Source organism: Bombina bombina, chromosome 6, assembly GCF_027579735.1.
Source record: "Bombina bombina isolate aBomBom1 chromosome 6, aBomBom1.pri, whole genome shotgun sequence".
Lineage (NCBI taxonomy): Eukaryota > Metazoa > Chordata > Amphibia > Anura > Bombinatoridae > Bombina > Bombina bombina.
In genome coordinates this window covers 373,319,202-373,331,325 of record NC_069504.1, presented here as the reverse complement: position 1 = coordinate 373,331,325, position 12,124 = coordinate 373,319,202, and the positions used below count along the sequence as shown (strand labels likewise).

Genomic DNA, 12,124 nt, shown 5'->3' with positions numbered 1-12,124 from the left:
TCTGGTCTGCGGAATGTCATCCCTTGTGACAGGTTGTCCAGGGACAGCCACCAACGGAGTGAGTCTCTGGTCCTCTGATTTACTTGTATCTTCGGAGACAAGTCTGTATAATCCCCATTCCACTGACTGAGCATGCACAGTTGTAATGGTCTTAGATGAATGCGCGCAAAAGGAACTATGTCCATTGCCGCTACCATCAACCCGATCACTTCCATGCACTGAGCTATGGAAGGAAGAGGAACGGAATGAAGTATCCGACAAGAGTCTAGAAGCTTTGTTTTTCTGGCCTCTGTCAGAAATATCCTCATTTCTAAGGAGTCTATTATTGTTCCCAAGAAGGGAACCCTTGTTGACGGAGATAGAGAACTCTTTTCCACGTTCACTTTCCATCCGTGAGATCTGAGAAAGGCCAGGACTATGTCCGTGTGAGCCTTTGCTTGAGGAAGGGACGACGCTTGAATCAGAATGTCGTCCAAATAAGGTACTACAGCAATGCCCCTTGGTCTTAGCACAGCTAGAAGGGACCCTAGTACCTTTGTGAAAATCCTTGGAGCAGTGGCTAATCCGAAAGGAAGCGCCACGAACTGGTAATGCTTGTCCAGGAATGCGAACCTTAGGAACCGATGATGTTCCTTGTGGATAGGAATATGTAGATACGCATCCTTTAAATCCACCGTGGTCATGAATTGACCTTCCTGGATGGAAGGAAGAATAGTTCGAATGGTTTCCATCTTGAACGATGGAACCTTGAGAAACTTGTTTAAGATCTTGAGATCTAAGATTGGTCTGAACGTTCCCTCTTTTTTGGGAACTATGAACAGATTGGAGTAGAACCCCATCCCTTGTTCTCTTAATGGAACAGGATGAATCACTCCCATTTTTAACAGGTCTTCTACACAATGTAAGAATGCCTGTCTTTTTATGTGGTCTGAAGACAACTGAGACCTGTGGAACCTCCCCCTTGGGGGAAGCCCCTTGAATTCCAGAAGATAACCTTGGGAGACTATTTCTAGCGCCCAAGGATCCAGAACATCTCTTGCCCAAGCCTGAGCGAAGAGAGAGAGTCTGCCCCCCACCAGATCCGGTCCCGGATCGGGGGCCAACATTTCATGCTGTCTTGGTAGCAGTGGCAGGTTTCTTGGCCTGCTTTCCCTTGTTCCAGCCTTGCATTGGTCTCCAAGCTGGCTTGGCTTGAGAAGTATTACCCTCTTGCTTAGAGGACGTAGCACTTTGGGCTGGTCCGTTTCTACGAAAGGGACGAAAATTAGGTTTATTTTTTGCCTTGAAAGGCCGATCCTGAGGAAGGGCGTGGCCCTTACCCCCAGTGATATCCGAGATAATCTCTTTCAAGTCAGGGCCAAACAGCGTTTTCCCCTTGAAAGGAATGTTAAGTAGCTTGTTCTTGGAAGACGCATCAGCCGACCAAGATTTCAACCAAAGCGCTCTGCGCGCCACAATAGCAAACCCAGAATTCTTAGCCGCTAACCTAGCCAATTGCAAAGTGGCGTCTAGGGTGAAAGAATTAGCCAATTTGAGAGCATTGATTCTGTCCTTAATCTCCTCATAAGGAGGAGAATCACTGTCGACCGCCTTTATCAGCTCATCGAACCAGAAACATGCGGCTGTAGCGACAGGGACAATGCATGAAATTGGTTGTAGAAGGTAACCCTGCTGAACAAACATCTTTTTAAGCAAACCTTCTAATTTTTTATCCATAGGATCTTTGAAAGCACAACTATCCTCTATGGGTATAGTGGTGCGTTTGTTTAAAGTGGAAACCGCTCCCTCGACCTTGGGGACTGTCTGCCATAAGTCCTTTCTGGGGTCGACCATAGGAAACAATTTTTTAAATATGGGGGGAGGGACGAAAGGAATACCGGGCCTTTCCCATTCTTTATTAACAATGTCCGCCACCCGCTTGGGTATAGGAAAAGCTTCTGGGAGCCCCGGCACCTCTAAGAACTTGTCCATTTTACATAGTTTCTCTGGGATGACCAACTTGTCACAATCATCCAGAGTGGATAATACCTCCTTAAGCAGAATGCGGAGATGTTCCAACTTAAATTTAAATGCAATCACATCAGGTTCAGCTTGTTGAGAAATGTTCCCTGAATCAGTAATTTCTCCCTCAGACAAAACCTCCCTGGCCCCATCAGACTGAGTTAGGGGCCCATCAGAAATATTAATATCAGCGTCGTCATGCTCTTCAGTATCTAAAACAGAGCAGTCGCGCTTACGCTGATAAGTGTTCATTTTGGCTAAAATGTTTTTGACAGAATTATCCATTACAGCCGTTAATTGTTGCATAGTAAGGAGTATTGGCGCGCTAGATGTACTAGGGGCCTCCTGAGTGGGCAAGACTCGTGTAGACGAAGGAGGGAATGATGCAGTACCATGCTTACTCCCCTCACTTGAGGAATCATCTTGGGCATCATTGTCATTGTCACATAAATCACATTTATTTAAATGAATAGGAATTCTGGCTTCCCCACATTCAGAACACAGTCTATCTGGTAGTTCAGACATGTTAAACAGGCATAAACTTGATAACAAGTACAAAAAACGTTTTAAAATAAAACCGTTACTGTCACTTTAAATTTTAAACTGAACACACTTTATTACTGCAAATGCGAAAAAACATGAAGGAATTGTTCAAAATTTACCAAATTTTCACCACAGTGTCTTAAAGCCTTAAAAGTATTGCACACCAAATTTGGAAGCTTTAACCCTTAAAATAACGGAACCGGAGCCGTTTTGAACTTTAACCCCTTTACAGTCCCTGGTATCTGCTTTGCTGAGACCCAACCAAGCCCCAAGGGGAATACGATACCAAATGACGCCTTCAGAAAGTCTTTTCTAAGTATCAGAGCTCCTCTCACATGCGACTGCATGCCATGCCTCTCAAAAACAAGTGCGCAACACCGGCGCGAAAATGAGGCTCTGTCTATGCTTTGGGAAAGCCCCTAAAGAATAAGGTGTCTAAAACAGTGCCTGCCGATATTATTATATCAAAATACCCAGATAAAATGATTCCTCAAGGCTAAATATGTGTTAATAATCAATCGATTTAGCCCAAAAAAAGTCTACAGTCTTAATAAGCCCTTTTTGAAGCCCTTATTTACAATCGTAATAAACATGGCTTACCGGATCCCAGAGGGAAAATGACAGCTTCCAGCATTACATCGTCTTGTTAGAATGTGTCATACCTCAAGCAGCAAGAGACTGCTCACTGTTCCCCCAACTGAAGTTAATTGCTCTCAACAGTCCTGTGTGGAACAGCCATGGATTTTAGTGACGGTTGCTAAAATCATTTTCCTCATACAAACAGAAATCTTCATCTCTTTTCTGTTTCTGAGTAAATAGTACATACCAGCACTATTTCAAAATAACAAACTCTTGATTGAATAATAAAAACTACAGTTAAACACTAAAAAACTCTAAGCCATCTCCGTGGAGATGTTGCCTGTACAACGGCAAAGAGAATGACTGGGGTAGGCGGAGCCTAGGAGGGATCATGTGACCAGCTTTGCTGGGCTCTTTGCCATTTCCTGTTGGGGAAGAGAATATCCCACAAGTAAGGATGACGCCGTGGACCGGACACACCTATGTTGGAGAAAAGATATTTTCGCCAAATCTTATGGTAGATTTTCCTGGTGACAGGCGTTCTAGCCTGAATCAGGGTATCAATAACCGACTCAGAGAAACCACGCTTTGATAGAATTAGGCGTTCAATCTCCAAGCAGTCAGACGCAGAGAAATTAGATTTGGATGTTTGAAAGGACCTTGTATTAGAAAGTCCTGCCTCATTGGTAGTGTCCATGGTGGCACAGATGACATGTCCACTAGGTCTGCATACCAGGTCCTGCGTGGCCACGCAGGCGCTATTAGAATCACTGAAGCCCTCTCCTGCTTGATTCTGGCAACCAGACGAGGGAGGAGAGGAAACGGTGGAAAAACATAGGCCAGATTGAAGGACCAAGGCGCTGCTAGAGCATCTATCAGCACCGCCTGGGGATCCCGCAACCTGGACCCGTAAAGAGGAAGTTTGGTGTTCTGACGGGACGCCATCAGATCCAATTCTGGAGTGCCCCATAGCTGAGTCAGCTGGGCAAATACCTCCGGGTGGAGTTCCCACTCCCCCGGGTGAAAAGTCTGACGACTTAGAAAATCTGCCTCCCAGTTGTCTACTCCTCGGATGTGAATTGCTGAGAGATGGCAAGAGTGATCCTCCGCCCATCTGATTATTTTGGTTACTTCCATCATTGCTAGGGAACTCCTTGTCCCGCCTTGATGATTGACGTAAGCTACAGTCGTGATGTTGTCCGACTGAAATCTGAGGAATTTGGCCGCAGCTAGCTGAGGCCATGCCTGAAGCGCGTTGAATATCGCCCTCAGTTCCAGAATGTTTATCGGGAGATGAGCTTCTTCCCGAGACCATAAGCCCTGAGCTTTCAGGGAGTCCCAGACTGCACCCCAGCCCAACAGACTGGCGTTGGTCGTTACGATGATCCACTCTGGTCTGCGGAAACACATTCCCTGAGACAGGTGATCCTGAGACAACCACCAGAGAAGAGAATCTCTGGTCCCCTGGTCCAACTGTATTTGAGGAGACAAATCTGCATAATCCCCATTCCACTGTTTGAGCATGCATAGTTGCAGTGGTCTGAGGTGTATCCGTGCAAAAGGGACTATGTCCATTGCCGCTACCATTAGTCCGATTGTCTCCATGCACTAAGCTACAGATGACCGAGGAATGGAATGAAGAGCTCGGCAAGTAGTTAAAAGTTTTAACTTTCTGACCTCCGTCAGAAATATTTTCATTTCTACCGAGTCTATTAGGGTTCCTAGGAAGGGAACTCTTGTGAGGGGGGAGAGAGAACTCTTTTTGATGTTCACCTTCCACCCCTGAGACCTCAGAAAGGCCACTACAATTTCCGTGTGAGACTTGGCTCTTTCGAAAGTCGACTCCTGAATTAAGATGTCGTCTAGATAAGGTGCCACTGCTATGCCCCGCAGTCTTAGTACCGCCAGAAGGGACCCTAGCACCTTTGTGAAAATTCTGGGAGCAGTGGCCAACCCGAAAGGAAGAGCCACAAACTGATAATGCTTGTCCAGAAAGGCGAACCTGAGAAACTGGTGATGATCTTTGTGGATAGGAATGTGCAGATACGCATCCTTTAGATCCACGGTAGTCATATATTGACCCTCCTGGATAATTGGTAAGATTGTCCGAATGGTCTCCATCTTGAATGATGGGACTCTGAGGAATTTGTTTAGAATTTTGAGATCCAGGATTGGTCTGAAAGTTCCTTCTTTCTTGGGAGCCACAAACAGGTTTGAGTAAAAACCCAGCCCTTGTTCCGCAATTGGAACTGGGTGGATCACTCCCATTGTATGTAGGTCTTCTACACAGCGTAAGAACGCCTCTTTCTTTGTCTGGTTTGTAGACAAACAAGAAATGTGGAACCTTCCCCTTGGAGGGGAGTCCTTGAATTCTAGAAGATATCCCTGGGATACAATCTCTAAGGCCCAGGGATCGTGTACGTCTCTTGCCCAGGCCTGAGCGAAGAGAGAGAGTCTGCCCCCTACTAGATCCGGTCCCGGATCTGGGGCTACCCCATCATGCTGTCTTGGAGGCAGCTGCAGGCTTCTTGGCCTGTTTACCCTTGTTCCAGCCCTGGTAAGGTTTCCAGGCTGCCCTGGGTTGTGAAGTGTTACCCTCTTGCTTTGCAGCAGGGGAGGATGAAGCGAGACTGCTCCTGAAATTCCGAAAGGAACAAAAATTATTTTGTTTATTCTTTGTCTTGAAGGACTTGTCCTGGGGGAGAGCATGGCCTTTTACCCCAGTGATTTCTGAAATAATCTCTTTCAATTCAGGCCCGAAGAGGGTCTTTCCTTTGACAGGGATGTTCAATAATTTGGATTTTGACGACACATCGGCCGACCAGGACTTTAGCCATAGCGCCCTGCGCGCCAAAATGGCGAAACCTGATTTTTTTGCCGCTAACTTAGCTAGTTGGAAAGCGGCATCTGTGATAAAAGAATTAGCCAGCTTAAGAGCCTTAATTCTGTCCATAATGTCCTCATATAAGGTCTCCGTCTGGAGCGCATCTTCCAGCGCCTCGAACCAGAAAGCAGCTGCAGTGGTTACAGGAACAATGCACGCAATAGGTTGGAGAAGAAAACCTTGTTGAACAAAAATTTTCTTAAGTAAACCCTCTAATTTTTTATCCATAGGGTCTTTGAAAGCACAACTGTCTTCTATAGGTATAGTTGTGCGTTTAGCAAGTGAAGAAACAGCCCCCTCCACCTTAGGGACCGTCTGCCACGAGTCCCGTATGGGGTTAGATATGGGGAACATTTTCTTAAAAACAGGAGGGGGAACAAAGGGAATACCTGGTTTATCCCACTCCCTAGTAACGATATCTGCAATCCTCTTAGGGACCGGGAACACATCAGTGTAAACAGGAACTTCTAGGTACTTGTCCATTTTACACAATTTCTCTGGAACCACCATAGGGTCGCAGTCATCCAGAGTAACTAATACCTCCCTGAGCAATAAGCGGAGGTGTTCTAGTTTAAATTTAAAAGCCAACGTATCTGAATCTGTCTGAGGAGAAACCTTTCCTGAATCGGAAATTTCTCCCTCAGACAGCACATCCCTCGCCCCCACTTCAGAGTGTTGTAAGGGTATATCGGATACGGCTACTAAAGCGTCAGAATGCTCATTATCTGTTCTTAAAACAGAGCTATCACGCTTTGCAGGTAACACGGGCAGTTTAGATAAGAACACTGAGAGAGTATTATCCATAACTGCCGCCAAGTTTTGCAAGGTAAAAGAGTTAGACGCACTAGAGGTGCTAGGCGTCGCTTGAGCGGGCGTAACTAGTTGTGACACTTGGGGAGAGGTTGACGGGCTAACCTCGTTACCTTCTGTCTGAGAATCATCTTGGGCCACATTTTTAAGTGCAACAATATGTTCTTTAAAGTGTATAGACATATCAGTACAAGTGGGACACATTCTGAGAGGGGGTTCCACCATGGCTTCTAAACACATTGAACAAGGACTTTCCTTGGTGTCAGACATGTTTAACAGACTAATAGTAATATAAACAGGCTTGGAAATCACTTTAATCAGGTAAAAACACACTTTGAAAAAAATGGTACTGTGCCTTTAAGAAATAAAAAAGGCACACAATCTTGCAAAAACAGTGAAAAAATGCAGCAAACTTTTCAAAATTTTTTACAGTATGTACCTAAAGCATTAGTAAGATTGCACCACTAGCAATATAAACGATTAACCCCTTAATGCCCAAACCAGATCGACAGTAGTAAACAAAAACGGTTAAAGAAACTTCAGTACCTTGCCACAGCTCTGCTGTGGCCCTACCTGCCCTTAGGACCAGATTTGTGGGGAAAACGCTTCTTATAGGCCCTCAAACTGCAGCAGGACCCTCCATGTGAAACAGCCTGAACTTCTAGTCAAAATAACTGCGCATCTGAGGCGCGAAATTAGGCCCCTCACACCTCACTCCGGTGCTTGTGAGGCCTAAAGAAACACTCCCAAGTGTTTTAGTAATAGCCATGTGGGTAATAACCCCTGAAAGAAACCCAAAGGAACCTTCAAAGTGTCTCAAAAAACGAAAGTTTTTCAATAAAAACCGTTGAATAGTGTCAACCAGCATAAACTATCCCTGTTATGTAAGCTTGCAATGCCATACTTAGTCTCTGAATACAGCTTACCCTTCCCTCATGGGGATATTATCAGTCTCTTCTAGCATTATCACAATCTTGTCTAGAAATAAATAACTGAACATACCTTATTGCAGCCTAACCTGCAAACCGTTCCCCCCAACTGAAGTTTTCTTGCACTCCTCAGTCCTATGTGGGAACAGCAGTGGATTTTAGTTAAAACATGCTAAAATCATCTTCCTCCCTGCAGAACTCTTCATTCCTTTCTGCTAGAGAGTAAATAGTACACACCGGTACCATTTAAAATAACAAACTTTTGCTTGTAGAAAATAAAAACTACATTTCTAACACCACATTCACTTTACCCTTCCGATTGCTTAGAGCCGGCAAAGAGAATGAATGGGGGGTGGAGCTAGAGGGGAAGCTATATGGACAGCTCTGCTGTGTGCTCTCTTTGCCACTTCCTGTTGGGAAGGAGAATATCCCACAAGTAAAAGGATGAATCCGTGGACTGGATACACCTTACAAGAGAAAAACAAATTAACATCTTCTTTCAACAGCCAAACTCCACTCCCCTCATTTGGAGGAGCCAATCAGGGCTTGAGTCTACAGACAACAATGCTTGCAATGGTCATTACACTAGTATAAAAATAATTGCTTCACAGTTCTTATCTGTTAAGGCCAATTAGGAAAAGATATGTAGCAGGGTTAGCTTGGAGATGTCTACAGTGAGCATTTTCAATTAGAAAAGCCCAACGTTTCAGAGCAAGATTACATGAAAAGTGTTCAAAATAAATATTGAGAGTTTATTGAAAAGAAATTTCCCTATTTATAACTTATTTTTATTAAAATATCAATGTGTTTACTGTCCATTTAACCATTTGCCTCAACCCCCACAATAAATGCTTTATTTACCTGAATAAGCCATAAAAACTTTAATATTTTACAAAGTCTTATATTGCTGGTCCTGGGCTTGTCTGGCCTTAGTCCCCAACATATTGCCTTGTTTATTTTTGTTGAGACAAATTGGACAGCCTATACATATCCTCCAGACTGGAAACTAGATTTACCGGTATGTTGTGGCCTGTGGATCAGAGCAGGAAGCTTAATTTGTGGGTCCCCAGTGTTAACATCTGAGTGGTGACCCAGTGCATTAAGGGATAAAGTAGATCTACACTGGTCCTGAGGCATATAGACTATACACTGGGGGGGCTCGCAGTTACAAAGTACATAATTCTTCAACTGCAGATCTAGACATCCCAGGGATCTGGCAACTAAAAAGGTGTAGTTTAATCCTCTGCCGAACAGGTTCCTTCTGGCTCCTAAATGTTTGGGCTGACTCCTGGATATTGAATAAATTTGTCATGCCCTGTTCTAGTTGCAGGCATTACCGCTTTAATTTAATAAAGATGCATCTGCATACTCTGCAAAGTTAATTGAAAAAAAAACAATGCAATACTCACCTTGACCAGTAACCGTTGACACTGTCCTCCCGTCCTGCCTGACAAAGAGAAAACATTGCTCATATTATACAGACAAATAATACGGATATTATAATGCTGTGCTTCCCACGTGACAATAACATGCTGGATCTAGGGAACCATCACCACCACTATCTAAACAACACTGGTAACCAACAGAACAATTCCACTCTCCACAGGAGCCAATTTGTTACTGCCCTGAACATTTGAGCACCATTACTAGCTTATTAAAGAAGAAGGAGAGCTACTTTTCTATGGTAACAGATAACTGCTATACTAATTAACATTAATAATTATTCAACCAGAAACTTAAACTGCTAGGGCTGATTTTAAATGAAATTGTTTAAACGGACAGTTCACTCAAAAATTTTCTCCCCTTTACCTGCTGCCGTTTATTAAATCATTTACAAGTAACTCCTTTAACCCTATTTTGGCATTAGAAAAACACAGCCAGCAGAAGAAATTACACTCCCAGTGGGGTGCAGTATAGTTAGAGAAAACAAAGGAAAATTAACATTTTATTACTTAAGTATTGGGCTTTGGTTTTCCAGACAAATATAAGATAAGGAAGCAAGTGTGTGTACACAAAGTGATAACATAATGAGATATATTACCTGAAGCTCAACCCATTGTAACAGGCTGTGGTTTAAAGCACAAAACCACCTACTTCATATACACAAATAAACCTGAAAATGCAATTTCTCCTACATTTTATACTGTGCTGCTGGTATAACACGTAATTGAAAATGCATTAATATAAAAACAATTTTACAGTGTACTTACTGTCCCTTTAAATCTGATTCAGCACACTTTGTTTTTATTTCTATATTTACTCTTTACTATTACCTTAAACTATGCAGTCATATTCCTGGTTATCCTACTATATATGCATGCACTGAATACCCCACTATGTAATTATATTCCTGGTCATACCACTATACAAGCATGCACTAAATACCCCAGTACGCAGTCATATTCCTGGTCATACCACTATACATTCATGCACTGAATACCCGAGTATGCAGTCACATTCCTGGTCATACCACTATACATGCATGCACTAAATACCCCAGTACGCAGTCATATTCCTGGTCATACCACTATACATGCATGCACTGAATATCTATTAAGTTGTTCTCTTGGTATGCTTTGTTGAAAATAATACTTAGGTAGGCTCAGGAGCTAGCTGCTGATTGGTGGCTGCACTTGTATACCGCCCTTTTCATTGGCTTACCAATGTGTGTAGCTAGCTCCCAGTAGTGCATTGCTTTTTCTTTAATAAAGGATACCAAGAGAATGAAGTAAAATTGATAAGAAAACTGGAAAATGGTTTTAAAATGTATGCTCTATCTGAATCATGGAAGAAAAAAATTGGGTTTCATGTCCCTTTAAGTAACTTTTACCAATGATACTTAAAACTAACAGATGTTGCAGAAGAGGTAAATAAAGTACTAATATTAAAAATAAGGGAAATATAAGTAGTAGTATTGAATGTTAAATACGGCAAAGTAATTTCTGTAATTTTACTAAAAGAATTAGTATAACTACCATCCATAATTTATTTCATATTCCCCCATATAGTGCTCAAGACATGTGCACAATACTAATCCTGTCTAGGTATGCTCTTCAACAAAGGATACCAACAGAACAAAGTACGTTTTTAAAAGGGAAGTAAAATAGAAAGCAGGTTTTAAATTGCATGCTCTATCGGAATCATGAAAATCACATTTTGAATTTGATGTCCCTTTAAATACAAAGAGACCTGTAAACCATTCATTCTCACAACAGCACACATCTATAAAATGACTCCACCTGTAAATTTAGCTTTACCTTAGAAGTACAATTTTCTCATCCATTGTTTCATGGCTGCCAGGATTTGTCAAGCCTTGTTAAGTTATCAGTATCTATGCCACCCAGTACCATCACGCACATGATTTTATATATATATATTAGGTTAAACAAGGAAGTGCCATCCTAAATACAGAGGAAGACTCCATTCAAAAGAGGATGGGCAAATTGTGTAGGTCATGCACTGGCAGTGGGAGAGGCATCTGGGATAGAACTATAAAACGACTGAGTCTGGGTGAATCACCTTTCTGTTCTGTTTCTAGAGACTGTGTAAGGTACATGTCTTTTTTGTCCCTTCTACACATCTTTCATCCCTCTAAACCAGGTATCAAGCTCATTGTATTCCGGGAGCCACTGGCCAAGTGTTCTTCTCTCATGGGGGGCCGCTTGAACTGGATATACAAGAAACTGGACTTTTACCCAAGTAGCAGTTCATGGTAGGAGCTGTAGTCCACAATAGACATACACAGTGTATATTTATCTTGTGGATGCCAAGTGAAGTGATCTTTCTGGAACTGAATAAAATATTGGGAGTCTACACTAGACAATTCTTGTCTTTATATTTATCTTGTAAGTGCCTATATAGAACATCAACTTGTTACACCTCTGAGAACCCTAAAAAAATTAATGGGGGCCAAAAAAATAATTTACCTAATAAACAAGGGAGGGCCAGATTAAACTATTTTGAGGGCCGCATATGGCCCCAGGGCCGGTACTTTAAGACCACTGCTCTAAACCCATCAACACCTAGAAACTAGCCCCTTACCTGTAGGTGCATAATTACACATTGCTGCCAGATCATTTATATAACTCATGAAAATGGTTGCCTATTGCTGCATCTAATCTAAATACCATTTTCAGCTGTGTACATATGAACAGGTCACTGTAGTGCAGTGATTTATTTATATCTCTTGGTCTGCAGTTGCCTCTTTTTAATTGGAAGCCTCAAAGAAAATGTCACTTGCAGATAAGTGCTACCCCTTTGGAGACAGATTTTACTTTATTCCTATTTCTGCCTTCAGGGTAGCTTGTTCTGAGCATCTGTCACCTTTACTTTGACTCGTTCTCTGGTCTGCATGACAGCAAACACAAGATCAATCTTG

General features: G+C 42.6%; 1 protein-coding gene across 4 annotated transcripts in view; it reads right to left on the bottom strand.

Annotated features, from left to right (window-relative positions):
* PDLIM7 (PDZ and LIM domain 7) overlaps positions 1-12,124 on the bottom strand; it is a 188,671-nt gene that overhangs the window by 22,103 nt on the left and 154,444 nt on the right. For all 4 annotated transcript variants that reach the window (XM_053717064.1, XM_053717063.1, XM_053717065.1 and 1 more), the window contains exon 6: positions 9,156-9,193. In XM_053717064.1, coding sequence (XP_053573039.1) covers positions 9,156-9,193 — 38 coding nt within the window. The remainder of the gene's footprint in view (positions 1-9,155; positions 9,194-12,124) is intronic.